Consider the following 20010-nt stretch of genomic DNA (forward strand, 5'->3'; position numbering starts at 1 on the left):
TGTGATCACTGTTGCCTATAGGCTACATATATTTCAGTCTGTAATGGCAGAGCAGTAGACTATTTGGTCCTGATTTTTTTTTCCCCTCTTTTCTCTTTTTCTTTAAGCAGCCTATGAAATCCACCTGGAATCTAACAATTCTGTGGTTATGCCATAATTACGTAGTCTGTATCTTCAACTCACTTATGTTTTGACATATTGGATTGTGTAAATGTGAAACACTTTATGGGTAAACCCCCCAAGAATTCCAAGCCTGTGTCCGTGCCCAGACTAGAGCGACTGAGCAGCTGCCAGCTGGACAACATGCAGGAACTACAGAGAGAAAATGGCTCCACATACCAGCATTTCACAACTTTGCGAAATGGAGAAAGAAAATAAATAAATTTGCTCTTACCTGCTGCATTACAAGAGAATAGTAGACTCCTTTCTGCAACATGAGTTCACTGTGTGTTCCTTGTTCAACCACGACGCCTTTCTCAAATCCAACAATAGTGTCAGCAGTTCTGATGGTAGACAGTCTGTGAGCAATCACAATGGTGGTACGTCCAGTCCGAGCCTTAGAGAAAAAACAACAAAAGCAATTTACATTAAAATGTACAAGAAAATAGCATGGAAATAAAACAAAGCTATTTTAGGCATTTATAATATAAAATAAATCCAAACTTTAAAAAGAATTCTTTCTTCTAAAAGCAAAGATTTTTTTTCCTGGTTTCATGTCTCTTGTTTAACAGTCTAAGGACACTTTCACTTGCCTAATTCAGGCAGATAAAACCACATTAAACTTATTAGACAGGCAGTGCAGGTATTAAAGGCTATAATTAAGGTTATTTGACTTTTTACCAAACTTGAACTGTTTGAGCTAAAGTTGCCTATAAAGTGTTTCCATGTGTATGCACGCATGGGAGGGAAATGCAGTGAGAATAGTCAGATCTTTCTCAAAATACAGCTAGGATAGCTAGTATATAAAGAAAGCATATTTTCTTTATATACTGTCCATGCATATTTTTGGAAGTATAACATTAGCATGACTTCTGACAAGACTTAGCAGGAAAGCATAGAAGAGCAGAGCACATCTGGGGTCAGAAATGTGTTTTAGCCACTCCCTAAAGCTCTCTCCCCATCTTTTGAAATAAGCTACATCTCAAATCAGGGGCCCGCTGGGATTTGGCAGGGAGAGCCGCCGAAGCCTCAGTCTGCAGGTTACATGCTCCATCCCTCTCCAGCTCCCACGTGCAGACCAGCGGTGTGCACAATCCTCATGCAGCAAATGAGCACACACCAGCTTGCGGCTGCTGAAGAGAGCAGCTTGCCCCCTGGCTGATGCCTGGAGCAGATGGTGGCTTGGCGGCAGGAGAAGAAATCCAAGGGGACCTCATGCAACAAATATGTTCTGCCGTCAAGGAGCCTGCTGGAAGTTACAGAAGTTGTACATCATATGGGCACAGGAACAGGGGCATGGACAAGATGAGGACAATTTCAGTAGGTGAATGCTTCCATGGAGATTTGGATTCTTTCCCTATGGCTGCCATCAAGTTCTCATGGATCTGATGCAAGTCACTCAAAGCCTGTCACAGGAGGTCTTCCTTGGTGCAGTTTTCATGCCTGTGCCCTAACGTGCAGAGGTGCGGAGCCTTCACCGCTGCAGCTGCGAGCTATGATCAGAACAAGCAAAAAGCTTTAAAAGATGCAAAGTTATCTGAAAAACAGTAGACTAGAAGCATCTGCATATGACTGCTCAGAAACAGTGTGCATTTGTGAGATTAACATCTCTGTTCCGCAGCTGTAAAAATAACGAACGATATTAGCACCACTTTTTCCATTCAGGGATGCTGAGAAGAAATTTGTAAATCCCATTTGGGGACTACATTGATGGACATCAAAAAGCTGTGAAAAGATGACTAAGTTATGATTCAGGGCTCATTTTGGTGTGTTCTGGGAACATGCTGAAGGATGAGGAAGAGTATATAGAACAGTCCCCTTAATTGAGTGATCTCCCTCTATGTTATGCACTAAATGAAGCAATAAGCTTCTGGAAATGGTTAGTATTTGATCATGGAATTAAAGAACATGCAGAAGAAAGCTAAATTATGGCTGAAGCAGCAATCTTTTAGTGCTTAACTTTGCAGCAATAATATGATTTATATACAAATTAGATTAGATTAATATTATTTTTGCATCCACATGTTACCTCAATACTAATAATATCAATATAGTCATGTGAATATAACCAGCAGCTACATTTTACCTCAGATTTAAACTGAATGGCAATGAAGGTGGTAAATTCTGTATTTCGCTTGAGCCGTACTTGTAACTCATATCTTTCTGTGCATAACTACTGAAATGAAAGGCAGGATTTTTCAGCTTTTAAAAATACATTAAAATATTAGATAAATATAGAAAAATGAAATTTATCTATAGATAAATCAGGTAAATATTAGATAAATGAAAAAACATTCCAGCCCAGCCATGAAGTTCTTTTTAAATCAAAGTCTTTAGGCTTCACTACATCTTGGTGGAAACTGCTGACACAGGAGGGCTGCAAGGAAGGGGCCACGAGCTGATGGGACAGAGGCACGGGTACAAGCTCTGACAGCTCTGCTCCGCAGTAGCGCCCACCTTAGAGTTGTGGGGCTGATGAAAAACACAAGGGGGGGCAGACACTCGGTATTTGTAACTGGCTCTGCTTCTGTTCTGTGATTTGCATTCAGTGTCTGTAAAAAAAGAAAATGCCTAAATCCCAAGAGCTTTCTGAAAATGATGAAGCAACTGTTCAATGAAGAGTGAATACTAGGAATATTATACTATACATTTCTATTAATCTATCTGGAAGAGTCCATTCAGTCCTCATACCTTGTCTTGATAAGATGCCATCCATATTTCACCAGCAAATGAACAACTGTTATTTGAGGAGGGCAGTGCAGGAGACCTAAGTTACAGTTACACATGACTGGAAGTGTCTTGGTAATTAGTAATAACACTAAAAAAAAACCCAAATAGACATGATTCCTAAGTAAAATTTTGATCATTTAAACTCCTTGTTAAAACATCCATCCAAATTTTATTTTCCAGTGTTCTTGATTCCAGTAGAAACCTGCACTGAAAATTGTATGGTTTTTCTTAAGTGCTGTTGCACCTTTTCATGGCAACTGGTAGCTTTAATAACATGACTCCTACCTTATCGAGAGCTGCTTGCACTATGGATTCACTCTGAGTATCTAGTGCGGACGTAGCTTCATCCAGAAGAAGAATCTTGGGATTTCTTGCTAGGGCACGGGCAATAGCTATTCGCTGCTTCTGTCCTCCACTCAGTTGAGCCCCTCTTTCCCCTACCATGGTGTTAAATTTCTGAGAAAGGAGAAAAGAAAGCAGAAGTTGTGGGACGTCTCAAGTGAAATCCTCACTTCTCTGTGCTATCGTAAGTACTCAGCTTCTAGACAAGAGGTAGCTTTATCCGGCTGACTTGAGCATGGGCAGAGCAAACATGCAACTACAGTTATTCATCCAGCCCTTAGCAAAGCCCTCCTACCCCCATTACATGCTTTACATGCCTAACTTTGAACATATGGTTCTTTAAAATCTTGATCTTTACTGCTTGCTCAGAGAGTGCTCCAAACCGTGGGTTTTCTCAAGACAAGCCCGTAAAAGGCATGTGTATTTACTGAGGACTGCCTGCCTTTCCAACAGGATTGGGATCATAGGAACCCACCAGACCTATAGCGTTGCCTCCTCTGAACTTGAGACGTCCCCCTTGGAGCCACGGCTTGGTTCCTACTGACTGTCACTCACTCCAAAATGGCAAGTCTCAAAGTCCACTATAGTCTTTTATTATATAGCTGTTTAAGAGTAAATATGATCAAATAACTTCCTGAGAAGAAGGAGCCTTGGAACAGACTGACACGCTAAAAATGGCACATGCTTGAGAGTTGAGGGACGAGCTCTCTGAGGTAGTAGAAGAATTTGAAATCAAATCCCAAGTGGGCACTTTTTCCACATCTTTTTAGTTGCAGGACCAAAAGGGTGGACACATCAGCACCCATTCTTGAGGATGTGTTTTGAATGAGTGATCTCACTTCTCGTCCCCACCCTGAAAGGAATAAGGCATCTACTGCTAGGAGAGGACTCAAAGCTGTCAATCTCAGGCAGAGGGAGAGCTCAAGTTCCCAGCTGCTAAAAATGACCTTGGTTCACTTATTTACTTCCAACCCCCATTTTCTATTGAATGTGGAGACAGCTCCTGACAAAGGGTTTTGGATTTCTGGATCTTCTCTTTAAAAGACCAACTCTTCCCATGCCTCATGAGATGGGTAGGGATGGTAATACAGCTGTGAAGCTTCCCTTCTCTTGAGTTAAGGCATTGACATTTTTTCCAGACTTAGGCACAAATCCTTTGAGGGCAACCAAACAAAGGCACAATATCTAATCCAGAAAGTCCCTGAACTGAAAGCTGCTGGAGGCTATAAGAGTATTTTGGGAAGTTATACTACAACTTGTATTCCCATACTCTCTCTCTCAGAAACAGGACACCGGCCTAAATGGACCTTTCGTTCTTATACTCAAAAGAAGTTCATGGACTCACATCAGGCAGTCTAGATATAAAGTCAAAAGCATTTGCTTCCTTGGCTGCTTGCTCAATTTCAGCATCAGAAATATCTTCTCGGCCGTAGCGAATGTTCTCAGCTATTGTTGTTGCAAACAAAACAGGCTCCTGGCTCACAATACCAATATTTTCTCGTAGCCACTTTACATTAAGTGTCCGAATATCCCGACCATCTAAGGTAACCTGAGAGGAAAAGCATATGTCAAAGAAGTTGAGGAAATGCATTCTGTTCATAATAAATCAATTAATTACTATTACTTGACTTAAGTATCAGCCTCAAGGACAAAAAAGAAAAAAAAATGTTGTCTTTAGTAGAAAACTCTGTTGGGGGAGGTTACAACTGTAGTTTTTCCATTCACTGCACAAGAATGAGAATGGTGAGGAGCAGCATAAACAGAGAAGACATCAGGTTTTTTCTGTTGTGTTTTTTTTTTTTCTTCCCCCATTAACCATGCTGTCCAAGCAGGCTTAAGAGTTTTCCAGCTTCCCTGCATACTTTTTACCTTGTTCTCATGCCCCTGTGCCAGTTTGCTGCCCTTGCAGTTGTGGCTACACAATTGCATCTGTGGCTGTGCTTTATACCACATCAAATAAATAGACCAAGTTGATTAAAAAGAAAGGGAAAGTTATTTTTAACCTAGATAATTTGCAATGTGGTCCTATGAACATTGACATTACACAGGCGATGAACAGCAAATTGAGGGATGGGGACAGGAATGAACAGCCACAGAAACAATAAGTTTAAGAAACAACTGTGTTGATAATAGATAGCCGCCTTGATACATCATGTAGTGATAGTTCAGTTTAATATTTGAAATGCTTACCTAGTTCCAACTAGCAGTAACAACTACTAAGTAGCATTCTTCAAATATTAAGTATAAAAAGAACATTTTCCTTAAAAATATATTGTTTATTTTCCTCCTTTTTCCCCTTGGAAATTTCTTCTGAGAAGTATTTACGATTTACTGACTGGATCTAGTGTTTAGTGGTAGAGCAGATGTACAATGTGTAATGATGGAAACTTTTGCTGTGGGTTAGCAGATAGAGAAAAATGAGCCAAGAAAACAACCATTTAAAATAGGAAAACTCTCTCTAGGTTTCAGTTCATGTTCAATGAAAAGAAAGCAAAATACAGCAGAGCAGTGTCGGATTATGCTTTGCTTAAAAAAAGTTTACAGAACCTTAAAAGCCAATTGTTGATGAAAATAATTTTAAATTCAGATCTTGCTTCTATTCAAAGATTTGTGTTACTTGCTATTTCTGGCATAGTACTGCAAGAAGGAGGAGAATAATGAAATCAAGCCAACAGGATAAGATAGTTCATTTGAAATTTAAATTGTGGAAATACTGAACTATGCAGAGATATGCACAAATTCAATTAAAAAAAAAATCAAGGTTCAGTCAATATGGGAAACTCATGCTTATCCCAATAGCTCTCCGTTTTTACAGTTCACTTGCAGGCACTCACTTCTCCCTGGACAGGATCGTAGAATCTCTGCAGCAATTGAACAGTAGTGCTTTTTCCACAGCCACTGGCACCAACTAAAGCAATGGTCTTCCCGGTTTGAACTTTCAAGTTTAGACCTTTGAGGATCTGAGGGGGTGTGTGTGGAAAAAAAGGGAAAAAAAAAAAAAAATCTTAGTTTGGCAAGTTTGATTAGAGAACAGTCCGTCAAGGTAAATGGTAGCAATAATCAAGGCAGTAGTAAGGGGCGCAGTCTGAAGGTAGGGGAATATTAGTAAGCTAATTGTATATGGGAATATTCTGGGGCACTGATATGAAAAAGCCTGCATCTATGCTTGTGAAGTGTATTAGTTTTCAAAACAGGATGGCTACATGCAACCTGCCTTTTGGGAACAGTCCCTGGATCCTTCTGGCTACCAAACCAAGCCTGGGAATTATTTGAGAAGATTGATAACTGGAACAGGCCAAGTTCATGCCAAGAAACATTTTAAGAGTTCCCTTGCATAGACCATTGCATTCCAGTGCCTGGGAAAATTCCCCAGCACACTCAAATCAGCTAATATAGACACAGCCACAGTACTCTAAACTTGATAGCTCCTTTTCTCCAATTTGTGTAATCTGGTAGCAGGCTTGGGATCTCACGTTCTCCTGCTGTCCTCCATTTTCCAATGCTTAGACAATGGCATAACACTTAGTTATGAATCTCACAGAAAAATACTTCTAAGGTGCTAAGCATTGTTGCTGAGAAACAAGCCTGCTTTTTTCTATATTTAGAATATAAATGGTTGTTTTGACAAGGTAACTGCTGGAAAGCCCTTAATAAATCCCAATCGTTATTCTTCACAGCCTCAGCAGCCTGGGGAGTAGTTACAGATTAATATCTTTATTGCCATTTTCACATTTAGGAACATTTTACCTCAAAAGATGTCCATGTCATATGCGAGTAACGCTGTGTAGTTGCCAAAATATTTGGCTGCTATGGGAACTCTTCTTGTTTATACCAGGCTGATTTATAATTTTGCCTACACATGTTTTTGCAATGAGAGATTAAAATAGTTGCAATATTGCTCTCTTCTCCCTGTGTTACATCCAGCAGGGTTTGTATCTCCAAGAAGCTGATATCCTGGTGCCTGCATTATCAAGTAAGAACTATATCCTGGATACCATAATTTCTCCAGATGCAAGTAGTCACAACCACCTAATAAGCTATTTCTAACTCTCTTTTATCTAGCAAGGTGTTGTCAAGATTAAAACTGACAATAACTAGATTCCTTAGATCTTTTTGATTTGGTTTAGCCTGGATAGGGGGGGATTACACTGTGTTGCATCAATTGCTTGAGAGATTGTGGATAATTCCTACACATCTTTGCTGATTCCTTTTGGCTCTATTAAACAATGTTGATACTCTTAGTAGGGAGAGCTGCTGACTCAGTAGATTTGGGAAGGACACCAAAATATTTCTTATTTCCCTCCCATTTGGCGTGCAGACCCATAACATAGCTCATCAGTCTGAATAGCATTTTTAGGAAGAAGGATGAAGAGTCTACTCTGTCACTTCTGATTTCTGAGTCAAGAATGAAAGAAGATGCATTGCACTGACTTCAGATAGGCAGAAAGACTAGCTCTGGGTCTGTTCTTCAGCAGCCCCAGTGTCCTGGAAACAGATTTGGTGCACAATGAGACAGACCTCAGATGACTGAGGTGGGAAGAGCCATCTGAAGAAATAGCCACAGTGATATGAACTTTCATATTCTCACAACTTAATTGGCATGTCCAGCTTTTGATTGTTGACATCTGAAATCTCTATTTCTACCTTTTTCTTCATCAAGTAACAACAGCAGCAAATCCCTTTTCCTTTCACTTTTATCAAGGTCTTCAAAAGATTATAAACTGTTGAATATGGTAGGGAGGTCAAACCAACTGATTCACCACAAAAGTAATGACCATGACATGACGTACATAGCACTGTGCAGTAAGGGTACCAAAGGAAGTTCAACTGGTAAAGAACAGGGACATCAGTTTATTGAACAGCAATTTTAACATCTGCCCAAAATAACATTTGACTTCCACATGTATATTTAGGAGGATATGTTTCAATCCATTTAATGGCATATTGTTGTAAAGCCTATCTCACAGGTCATTTTTCACATGGGATATCACAGCAACTCAGAACTGTGGGGGACTGGAAAGAGCAACTTCCTGGTTTAACTATGTAAAGTCTGGAATTTTTAATGACAGATCTTGAAAAATCTTATTTCATTTATCAGAGCTGTTGTTCACAGAAATTCAGACTAGGAGCAACACCTATTCTTCTTCGCTTTGTCCAGCAGACAATGGTAAGCAGGTAGTCAGTGGCAGTAGATCTAGAGCTTTGTCTTTGTGCACTATTGGGGGAAAAAATGTCCCATCTCCCAAGATAGGAATGCATTTTGCATTCAAGAACAACAACAAGATTAGACAAATAATACGGATACGGGTTGCAGAATTTCAGTACAGTAGATCAATCTAAAACAAACACTTACTTTAACATCAGGTCTGGATGGGTAACTGAAATGGATGTTTCTGAATTCAATTTCTCCTATGAGTTTGTCTGGTTTGTAGCCTTCCTTAGAACTGCTATCTATGAGCCGTTTCTGGAAAGAGGTTTTTAAAATATATTGCTGGTTATTACACTTTTGGAACTGTTATTTCAGCTGGATACATTGTTCTCTGCATTACTTTCTCAGCTGCTGGTTTACACTGCAGTACACCATTGCAGAGCTGCTGCATTTTACTCGCAGGATGCTGAATGCAGGGGAACATCTGACTGTGAATTCTACTTTGATAAATATAGTACATTTTCAAATGCCACAAAATCACAGCAGAAAATCTGTAATTGCAGAACTTAACTGTACTATCTTGCAGCCAAAACATGGCCCTCAGTAATCCATATAAGAGGATTTTATGCTCACATCAAGAAGAACAATGTAGCTGTTTCTGCATGAACTTTCTAGTCCTACTTGTTTAAAATATTTTTTAGGCACAGATATCCAATTGCTGCATAACACAGCAAGACCAAGATAATAACAATGTGGAAAACCTTTTTCATAGCAACGTCAGCACTGCAGCTTTATATTATTATAGCTTTCAATAGCACTATTAATCCCCTCCTCACCAACTCCCCCTTACTCCAAATAAAAAAAAAACCACCAGCTCAGCTGAAATTGTGCATAGATGCATTTTTAAAAAAATATTATAGTGCCTTACTACTTTCCCTCTGGAGTTGCAAGTCTAATATTAGAGAAAGACCGCATCCATAAATCTCAGATACACATGCCAGGTTTCCCAACATTCATTGTAACAAATAAAGAGGCAGTTTTCTTGATATGAATGTAAATATTATGGGTTTCAGTGGTAGGCATCTATAGAGTTTATTGTTTAGGGCCTTTTGAGTGTTTTTGTTATGTCTCCCGAGGGGAAAAAAAAAAAAGGGAAAAAAATTAAGTGGGGTTGAAAGCCTTCTTTTCTACTTACTTAGATACTTACCTTATTGATAATCTGATATACTTCATAGGCAGCCCCACGTGCATTAGCCACACTCTCCAGGTTAGGAGCCGCCTGGCCCAGGGAGAAGGCTCCGATGAGCACAGAGAAGAACACCTGCGGGAGACAGAGGGAAGCATCGCAGTTAACAGTGATTACAGAGCCACCAGTGCCCAGCTGTTAAATGCCCAAGTCTTTCTAGTGCACCCTTTCCAGGAAGATTAAATACAAAAGTGAAAGATGCGTTTCAGAGTTGCTCCAGTCCACTCTCCATTTTCCTGGGGTGAATGGTAACTACTGACACATGGTTTTGTGGCATGAATGACCTTTCTTTTTGATGTTCTTGCATTTTCTATCATGTACAAATAGAACAAATATCTTTCTCTGTTGCTTTCCAGATGTTCCCAAAGTTAAGAGGATTGCAAAATTCAGTCCAGATTTTTGTAACCGAAATTCATACTGAGGAGAACTCATCAGAAGTCATTTGAGTGTGAAAGTTAAGTATGTAGCCAAACTTTTGATGGCAAGAAGATAGCTAAATATCCTCTAACCAATACCAACTTAGACATATCAGTAATATACAGTAAACGCTTGCAAGTAAACAACAACAAAATGCACGAAAGACATTGTGGCTAAATGAGATGTTGAGGACTTCCCAGTACACATTCAGCATGCAAGTGGGATTCATTTAATCCTAGTGTCTAGCTAGAATTTTGTTGGCAGTCCAGGTTACTTGTCTTTGCTCCCTAACCACCAGCTCTAGGTTGTTCATCCTGCCCTGCAATAGGGTCCAAAACAAGTGAGCAAAATGCAGATACTTTTGCCTCTCCATTGATTAGAGTGGGAATTCAACGTGTCCTGTTCAAACTTGTTATATCAAAAGCTAGGTAAGATGAATGCCTTCCTCTCAGTTCTTGTATACCAAGCGAGTCTCTAACAGCTAATTTAGCAAACACTTGGCAGAAAATAGAGATAATTATATACACCACTTACATAACTATTTTTTGATGTTACAGAGCATTTTTCAAAGCTGCGTTGCTGTACTTACAATTAACACACGGCCGATGTCATAATTTTCTTCCTCAGCAGTAAGCTTGGTTCCATACCAAAATGCAAGTGCATAGGATCCAAAGATAAGAAATTGTGAAACACCTAGAGATGTGTTGGTAGTAATGGATTTTTTCACTCCAACACTTCTAGCCACCTCTAAGTTAGCATCATATCTGAAAGTGAATAAGGAAACCATTAATTTGACAGGTACCACATGCCATTCTGATTGTTATTTCCCAGTGCCCTTTTTTTTAATTAAAAGGATTTCTGCCATAAAAGCAATTAAAGTCTCACAAAGAGAATACAGATATTTTTTTGACAGAGGACTAGTAGGGATATAATTCCTTTGAATAAATCTGCTCTGACATATGCTAACAAAATTGTCATACCACTATGGAAGACATATTTAGAAAACAATTGAGTAGCATGACTTCGTTATCATGATGGAAGACACGATGCCACTCTTGAGCCATTTGTTTGCATTAGTCCTGAAAGGAAACCTTCAAGTTTTATTATCAAAGGTAAAGTTACTCTTCCACATTTAAAAAAGGCAAAACAACAATAAACAACCCCCAGGCGTCCATAGGATGAAGGCAGGTAAACGAATAGAGCTCCCTCTGATGCCAGAGTTGTTCTCTTACTGGCCATTCTGGGAAGTCAGGAATCTTTCCCTCAGGTTAGTTTACTGATTAATGTGGCAATATAGCAAACAAGTGGACACAGCAGATCGGTATAAAGACTGACAAGTTCAATGAGAGAATTATTTCTTCTAAGGATAATTCATATTCATTCATCTATAGTTTCCAGCTAATAGCTTTCACTTATGGAAAGCATAGCCTAGGAATAATGTATCTTTTTACTTGTCAGTGACATGCTCAGCAGCTTGCACTTTTTCCTAATACATATTTTCTATACAAAACATCCCTGTAGTATGAAGACATGAAATTCAATCAGCTGGCAAGGAATCTTAAAACAACATGCATTAATTTTGTTCATGTAAATTGCTCACCTGCTACTAATGCTGTACTTGTTACTCAAAGATATTTAAATGTTTTGGCTTGGTTGTGTTCCTAAATCCAAACCCTACCTCCAGGTCAGCAGCATCATAGGTCCTCCAGGGGAATGAGAAGCGGCTTTAAGCAATGTAACAAGACCACTTGACTACAGAGAAAGAGTCAAGCCACTGCCAGAAACAGAAGATGACTGAAGGTCCCTTGCAAGTGTAAATATTTGTGGTCAGTGGAGGCACTGTGCAGTGAAAGGTTGCTTTTTCTAGCTCTGAGGCCATTGTTCAAGAGCTGTAGGAGTCACAATCCACGGTTTGCAGAATGCCCTAGTCAGTCCCTGGTAGGATTTTATCTGTCCCTAGTAGAAGATGTCCCTAGGAGAGCCACCATTAAATGGAGGTGGAGCTGTGGAAGAGGCTGACTGGTCAACCATGGAGGAAAGGAAAGGCCTTACTGGCATAGAGTTACCCAGGTATCAGTTTGTCTCTAGACCTCAAAAAAAAAAAAAAAAGAAGAAAAAGTAATTTGAAGCAGCTCCTACCATTGGATTTTCAGACACTGGTATTTGCGTGGACCAAGAAGAAGATGGGGAGGAGGGGGACAGCTGATCTAGGCCATCTTGGGGCTTTTTTGCCTTTGCTGTGTAAGCAGAAAGGGTCTTAATATTGTTGCAACTTAAGGACAAATCCCAGTAAGTGCTATAAGATAGTCAGAGCTCAGCCCTTGGCAGCAGACAACTAAGGAGCAGGCTGTAGGACCCCGAGCTAGGGCTAACATCACCTTAGAAATTTCACACAAGACCAGAGCAAACATGGGAGTTGAAAAAGATAGGAGATTCATGGATCATATGGATCAGGTCTTCCCGTTTGCCTTTCCCAAGTGTATGATATTGGTGATGCCCTGTATTTGTATACTGAATGTTATTGTTTACGCTTGTTGAGTTATACATATGTCAATAAATTTGTGGTCAGCCATATCCACCTCACCTTTTACATGTGACTAGGGCCAACACTGGATTAGGTCAACTACAAGTGTTATTTGCAAATCATTAAAGTAATAAAAGCCAGTGATGTGATTTTACTTAAGGCTGTTATCCAGTGAAGCTTAAATATAAGCTCATTAATCAAAGATCAGAACAGAAGTGCACATGTTCTAGAAATTAAGCAATTAATCACATGCTTTGCTGCATTTGGCTACTAAGTAAAGATAACCTTCCCACCACTTTCACTTTAAATTCAACTCCAGATCTCAATCAGAGGGGAAATTTGAGTAGGCTGCAGTAGCCTGTATTCACCGACTAGGTCTATTTACATGTTTATTTTCAGGTGAGCTGTTCACTTATAGAAGGATAAAATGACACTAAAGAGAATCTCATTCCCCTGCCCCTCCAAAAAAAAACCCCACAAACCACAAACCCAACCCACAGCCAAACTCCTTTTCTGTATTTTAAATATAATTATTATTTCGAAAACTTACTTTGCTAATGCCTTCTGCTGTCCATTGAAAGCCACAACAGTCCTGATTGCTGTCAAAATTTCTTCTGCCACAGCTCCTGCTTTGGCATAAGCAGACAGCTCTTTAGCAGTAAGGGTTGCCAGGAGCTGGAGAGTTGAAAAACAGATGTTACTGCAGCCTACTGAAAGGTATGCACACTGTATTGGTGAATAAGAATGATCAATGTTCAAGGCACAAGCTGAGGTTTTAGGAAAGAGGGAGTCAACTCCTCTCTGTGCCCTGAATTTCCCCCAAATCCAGCTTATTCATTTTAATGAGGACACAATGAGAGAAAGAATACACAAGCATCAGATGAGCTTCATGACTGATCCACTTTCCTCCCAAGCTGAGGACAGCCTATGAACTACCCTATGATGTGTGTGGGTAGGGAGGCGTGCTGTAGCTGCTCTGGAGGGTGCCTGAGGTGTTCAGAAACTAGAGCACCAGTAGGCATCGAAGTAAGCAAGGTAGTCACATTACAGCTTCTAATGTTCTTCTTCCTAGCTTATTTGAAATGCTTCAAGTAGAAAAAAACCCTAGTATTATATGTAAGTTACCACTCAGGAATAAAAGCCTACAACGGACCATAAGGTGAAAATGTTTTCCTATCTGAAAGGGAAACCTCTCCAGATATTTCACTAATTTATATCACTCCAGTCTGAAGCAGCTGTATATATGTCCTACGGTCTACTCTGTACACAGCATGAAACTTGGTAAATTATTTGCAAGAGATGCGGTATCATATATGTGCAGACGGAAAGAGCTTGAGAGGCATTTGTGCCAAGAGGGAAGAGGGGCACAGGCATATGCCTGGGCTTCCCCAGTCCTCTGCATCAGGAAATCGCTGTGCGAGGAAGATGCTCTGATGCAGATTACCCTTCCACCACATGGCGCAAGGACAGAGTGTGTGGACAGAAGGAATATGCCTTACAAGTACGTGCTTGGGAATCCAGAGAAAAGCTACAGGAGGAGTGGAAACCATAACGTAAGCATGGGGCCAGCCTCCCAACTTAGAAACCACACTAGGTTTCTCCCATTGTCTCCCCCTTTCCTGTGCATGAGAGTTGTAATGTTTTTCTGGTTTGCTTTGTTTATTAATCCCCGCACACTTACAGTTGACCAAACTGCTGCTGATGCAGCAAGCAGAGGGCTGACTGACAAAATCACCAGTGTCAGCTTCCACCCGTGGATGAATCCTATAATAATCCCTGCCAGAAATGTGGCAAAAAACTGCACAAATATACAGATCTTGTCTCCGATGCCTTCGTGGATGGTGTTGATGTCACTTTAAATAATAATAAAAAAAGATTTGTTAGCTTTGAATGCCTTTCATTCTAACTCCCTCCCCCTCCGTTTCATGCTGTGTGGCCTAATGTCAGAAGCTTTGCCATTTCCTAACTGGCACAGTGAAATTTCTAACCACAGCTACTGAACGGTACCATTAGTCTCTTGTGTGGCCAAAACACAGCAGAAACCTCCTATTTTTTAGGACTCATTTTCTGTATTTTCCATCATTCTCTGCTGTTTCTATGCCCTGTCACTAGGTCACAAATGACCTAGTTTCCTTATCCAGCATCCAAATGGAGCAATACAAGTAAACAGCCAAACAGCCTCCTCACCTCCCATGATCATCTACAAATGATTCCTTCCACTCAGTGCTCTCATGCATTTTATGTTCTTAATTTTGGCTACAGACTCAGATCTAGGGTTATCTCCATTCTATCAGAACAACTGTTATTTGGAAGAACCTCTGTTTTTTGTACAAATTTCCTTCCCCATTTTCTCTTCCCAGCACATACAGATGTTAGAGCTGAGAGTGGTTTCATTTAAACTTCTCTTACACCTTTCAGGAGACAGCTCTGTCCAAAGCTATCTTAAAATCCAGGGAAGAAGAAAAAAAAAAAGAAATAAAATCTGTGTTCATGCATATAGTCCCATTGCATCTTGGGGCATACAGTCCTCATCCCTAAGTCTATTTAAGTCTATGGAAAAGCTCCAAAGACTTTAACTGACTGGACAGAGTCCAGCCTGAGAGCTGGCTGGATGTAAAGGCAAGCTCATTTCCATTCAATAAAGTGTCAGAGCTTTCAGTGTTTGTAAACTAGCTGGAGACAGCAGAGCTGTTTATCTAGTACTGTCTGCCACGTACTTCATGGACATTAGAAAGCCAATGTCGGGCATTTCACAGCAAAAACCCTTCCAATGCATATATCGCAGAAACTGCACAAATGGAGCTGAAAAGGATAATGAATTTCTCCCTCAGAGCTGTAATATTTCATACTTTAGGTTTGTTTTCTTTTGTTTGGGGTTGTTTTAGGGTTTTTAAAAAAAAAAAAAAAACAAAAAAAGAAGAAACCCAAAACTCTCTATAAGCTATTTCATAGAAGATAAATGGCAGTTTTCCTTTAAATGTCATACTTGGGGTAAAAAATGAACAGAGCCCTCACTCTGTTAGTCTGGTGTTCAGCGTTCCTATCTGGGTAGTATCAAACCAAGCCATCTCCTGATGGAGGACTGCAAAAAAGAACTTCTGCCGGATCCTTGCTGTCTGCCTTGTAGCAGCAATCAAAAACGTCCATACTTGGATGGTGCTCAGGATCAACACAGCACAGCCAATTCCCACGTAGTAGTAAGCAAACCTGTGATAAGGGAACAAAACGCCATATGACCCCACTGTATCTTGTGAGAGAAGTTAGACACACAAAGCAACAATTAGTCTTCATTTATCCCATCAAAGTAAATACAGAAGCCTGAGATACATCATTGGGAAACCTTTTTGAGAAGGCAAACATTTGGCTTCTGCTCAAAGGGATAACACAATAAAAGAAAATCCCCCAATAGCCTGTTAACAGTATAACTACAAAGAACTCTTACTTTGTCATTTCACCTTCTACATCTATGCCTGGAATTGATGGACAGCTGGAACTATTTACAGAAGTATCTGTGAGGGGGGAGAAAAAAAACCTAGTAATATTTGTGAAAGTATTGTATGTAAAAGACAAATGATGGCAATCTAGGGTCATCAGTTTAGGAATGTTTTGTATTTTGCAGCTGGGGTTTTGCAAAATACAAAATCATTTAGCAAATACACATTTATTTTTAAGGAACTTCCAGTAATTAGTGCCTGATAACTGATGACACAGAAGGTGGTCATGCTCCTTACTATGTCGCCAAAGTTGAAGTTCATTCATACAGCAGCACATCCAATGCTCTGCTTTTGTCCTGGTCTAGCCATTAAAGATTGATTAAAACAATTGGGCCATTTGCATCAGGATGAATTTTGCTCGTTATATTCTTGTTTAGATGTGCACCAGTGCATAGTCTGGGGGAAAAAAAAAATCTTAGCCCCTGTAGCAAAACATAACTGGTATGTAGAGAAGTCTCATTTTAACTTTTTACCTTCTGACATATTTGATTTCACGCCGCTTAGCACAAAGCTGTTTGTCATCTCTCCAAAGACAATGATCATAAGCGGCAATCCAGTACCATTTGCAACAGCTGTGATCAAACCAACTACCATCAAAAGGACATCCACCCAATCAGCATAGCGAAACTATGTGAGCATTAAAAAAAGAAAAAGAAGAGAGAGAAAAAAAAAGGAGTGAAGTTATGCCTGACAGTTCACATATTTATTACAGTACAGCAGACTTATGGAACATGCTTTGTTTCTACCTACGTATTCTAAGTAGCAACACACTCCAACTGAAGGTAAACTCAGAACATAAGAATTTTGTAGTAGGTTCCATACATCTTTAAATCAGTACTCAGTAAGGCTGCTAGGGGAATATTGGCAGGACACATGGTTCTCCCCCAACTCAGCAGGAAAAAAAAAAACGGGTATGTCCTACATGTTTCTAAGTGATGATCTCTGTACAATATATTGTATTTTGTGTTCCAATAAGTTACATATTTACTAAGATAATGCCTTTGAAATGTAAACAAGAGTGAGTTATTGACCAGCACCTGGGTTATATCTACCAGTAGAAAACGTTTGCAGCAGAGATTGTATCTTAAGGCTTGTCTACCCTTGAACATTTGTTTGGTTTAAAGAAGGATGTGAATTTAAACTGCCATAGCTATTCCTGGATGTGGTTAATCTGAAATCAGAACATTTTATTCCTGACTGTCCTAACCCTTTTCCAAAGTGTAAATGGACATGGAATAAACCAGAGAAGAATAAAACTTCTCTTGTTCCAGCATAAGCAAGTCCATGTGTAAGAGTTCTTTGGAAATAGCTGTTGTATGGAAAACTGTCACAAAACCTTATCACTGGTTCTCTCAGAGAGCAGATCCTTCAGATGTCAAACACAGGATAAATCCTTTATAAATAGAGCCAAGGCTCTATTTATAGACAAGGCCTGTGCAGTATATATGTCCTAGATCAGCCTCAGCAGGGGTGAGCTTCATCCTCCAACAGCACTAAGATTGAACTGCCCTCAGATCAAATTTTAAAGAGGTCTAGCATCAATAGGTCTCAGGCTTCTTCTCCAGTTTTTGATTGCTTATTAATTGCAATTCGTAAACAACTCACAATGACAAGTAACGAAAAGAAAATATAAAGCAGACCATCAAACTGGACACTAACCAATTCAAAAATGCCAACCACCCGTTTCTCTGGCTTCTTATTTTCCTTCCTAGAGGAAAATACAAAAGACTAATTAAGATGAGTTTTTTCTAGCAAAGCTCTGTTAAAGTCTCCCCCGCCCCCATACACTCAGTACACCAGCAGCCAGTGTGTTAAGTTCAAAGAATACCTACTTTTCTTTCTTGGGCTTTAACTGGTCACCTTGTTCAAGATTTTCATCATGTTGGAAAGAAGGGTTGTCATATCCCTTGCTTGCAGATTCTGTGAAATAAAAAGCAGACTTTTTTTTTTAAACGTAATAACCCATCTTTTGTACCAGTTTCTTGCAACTTTCCCTGCTGATTCTTTTGCATTTGAAGCCTAAAGAACAGTTTTTCTCATGTTCTTGAGCAGCCTGGTGAATTTTTCTTGAAGCTTCCTTTCTCTTCAGTTCATCTCCTCTACTCCAGAGCTTCCAACTCCATTTCTGAGATGGAAACAAACTTCATTTTTACAATTAAAATATATTTATGCAGAAAGGCTATCAAAGACTAAAAGCAAGAATTAATTCATTCTGCAAACACCTAAACAACTGAATGCAAACAAGGAGAAGCCCTACTGAAATAAGTGGAGGTGCTCATAGTGAAGGTTATAATTGCTGTAGGTAACACAGAATAGATGCGAGTTAACTGAAGAATCATGTCTTTGCCTATAATAACCATCTTCATTATTTCTTTTTATTGTAGTCCATGTCCACATGTCCCACTTCCTTTGTGCTAGGGGCTTTAGAAATCTACACAAAAGAGGAATCCTACCCCAGAAAGCTTATGATTCTAAATGCATAAAATGAGATGTAATAAATGGATAAAGAAACTGATAGGCAACCACAGTAGGGAGCCAGCTGTGAATCACATGGGAAGAAAAGGGCTCCACACACCAGCGACCCGCAATTTGCATTTACCTTAACTTTAACTGCTGACTCACTATGAACAGAATTTTCCACATACTGTTTTTAATGTCAGTCAGTCTGTAAAGACTGGTTTAGACAACCATTGGAAGGCAATAATGTGCTTCCATCTCACTGAGCTTATCTTAGGCGCATTTTCATGCCCAGGCTAGGACCCACCTAAATAGTTTTACCCATGTAAATGAGTTTTGTTGAACTTGGTGGAATGATTCATGCATAAATGTTTTCTAGGTGGTAGCTTTAGTTCACTGGAAACTCATTGTTATCTCCTATAAAACCACTGGCAATCAGGAAAGGCTTATAATGCACCTTTAGATTTGGAGCTGTGGAACACTTTCCTCAAACGCACACACGACTTTCATGCCTGTGGCTTACCAGTGTCGGAGAGGTCCTTTTCTGTGGAATTTACAACACAGTCCTTCATTGTTCTTCTTTGTTGTATGCCTATGAGATATAGTCACATTAATCAAAACCTGCATTAAAAAAGCAACAAAACATTTAGAAATAGTAGATATTTAAAGAGTTCACACTTAAAACATTTGTGGGTTTTTCCAGGATTCATTACATTTTGGTCTTAATATTGTCCTACTTAAATATAATGACTAAAAACAATACGTAACAGCGTGATCAAGAACTACTTTTAATGAGATATTAAGAACAGTGCAAACTATTACAATGGAACCTAACTCAGTAGCCTGTTTTAGTAGTCTTTTATGCTAAATCCCTAGATCATTCATATACAAATTATTGTGGATGATCTATTACAGAATAGAGGATTGCCGTCATTATCTTATGTTTGATTGAAACTTATTGAACAGTCATAACATGATCGTGATTACTAAAGATACATGTACACATTATGCCATACACCAACTAAGCAAGAGGTAGAGGCTGTAAATGACTGATGCTCCAAGTTTCCCTAGGCTTTTCTTCTCGATGTATCACATATACAGGTTTAAAAAAAAAAAAGCCCAGCAAAAACCACACATGAATTTGATGAAGGCTAAAATAATAACGATAACAAAATGCATAATCAATCTGACAAAAAAAAAATATTTTTTTTAAACATCCTTTTGGATAGATTTCTGGCTGTGGGTATTTTTTTCCCCCCCCTCATGTTATTTCAGCTTACCTTTACAATCCACGCTGTGCCCGTACGTTCGGGTGACTACGGCCCCCTACGGCCGCCAGGGCGGGGCGGGGCGCGGTGCAGCGCAGTGCGGTGCCCCCAGCCCCGCGGCGGCTGCGGCCGCCAGCCCGGCCCGGTCCCTGCGGGGCGGGCCGCCCGCGCCCCGGCCACGGGCTTTATAGTCGGCGGGCGCCGCCCGCCCTCCCGCCGGTCGG

General features: G+C 39.8%; 1 protein-coding gene across 1 annotated transcript in view; it reads right to left on the reverse strand.

Annotated features, from left to right (window-relative positions):
* ABCB5 (ATP binding cassette subfamily B member 5) overlaps window positions 1-19090 on the reverse strand; it is a 35379-nt gene extending 16289 nt beyond the window's left edge. Inside the window, exons 1-15 of the mRNA XM_075143610.1 lie at window positions 19042-19090; window positions 17894-17981; window positions 17721-17769; window positions 16535-16688; window positions 16010-16076; window positions 15583-15774; window positions 14249-14420; window positions 13118-13242; window positions 10633-10807; window positions 9588-9701; window positions 8585-8695; window positions 6066-6191; window positions 4577-4780; window positions 3175-3345; window positions 395-556 (exon numbers count right to left, since the gene is read on the reverse strand). Coding sequence (XP_074999711.1) covers window positions 395-556; window positions 3175-3345; window positions 4577-4780; window positions 6066-6191; window positions 8585-8695; window positions 9588-9701; window positions 10633-10807; window positions 13118-13242; window positions 14249-14420; window positions 15583-15774; window positions 16010-16076; window positions 16535-16688; window positions 17721-17769; window positions 17894-17981; window positions 19042-19090 — 1959 coding nt within the window. The remainder of the gene's footprint in view (window positions 1-394; window positions 557-3174; window positions 3346-4576; window positions 4781-6065; window positions 6192-8584; window positions 8696-9587; window positions 9702-10632; window positions 10808-13117; window positions 13243-14248; window positions 14421-15582; window positions 15775-16009; window positions 16077-16534; window positions 16689-17720; window positions 17770-17893; window positions 17982-19041) is intronic.
* Between the last annotated feature and the right edge of the window lie 920 nt (window positions 19091-20010).

Source organism: Calonectris borealis, chromosome 2, assembly GCF_964195595.1.
Source record: "Calonectris borealis chromosome 2, bCalBor7.hap1.2, whole genome shotgun sequence".
Taxonomy (NCBI): Eukaryota; Metazoa; Chordata; class Aves; order Procellariiformes; family Procellariidae; genus Calonectris; species Calonectris borealis.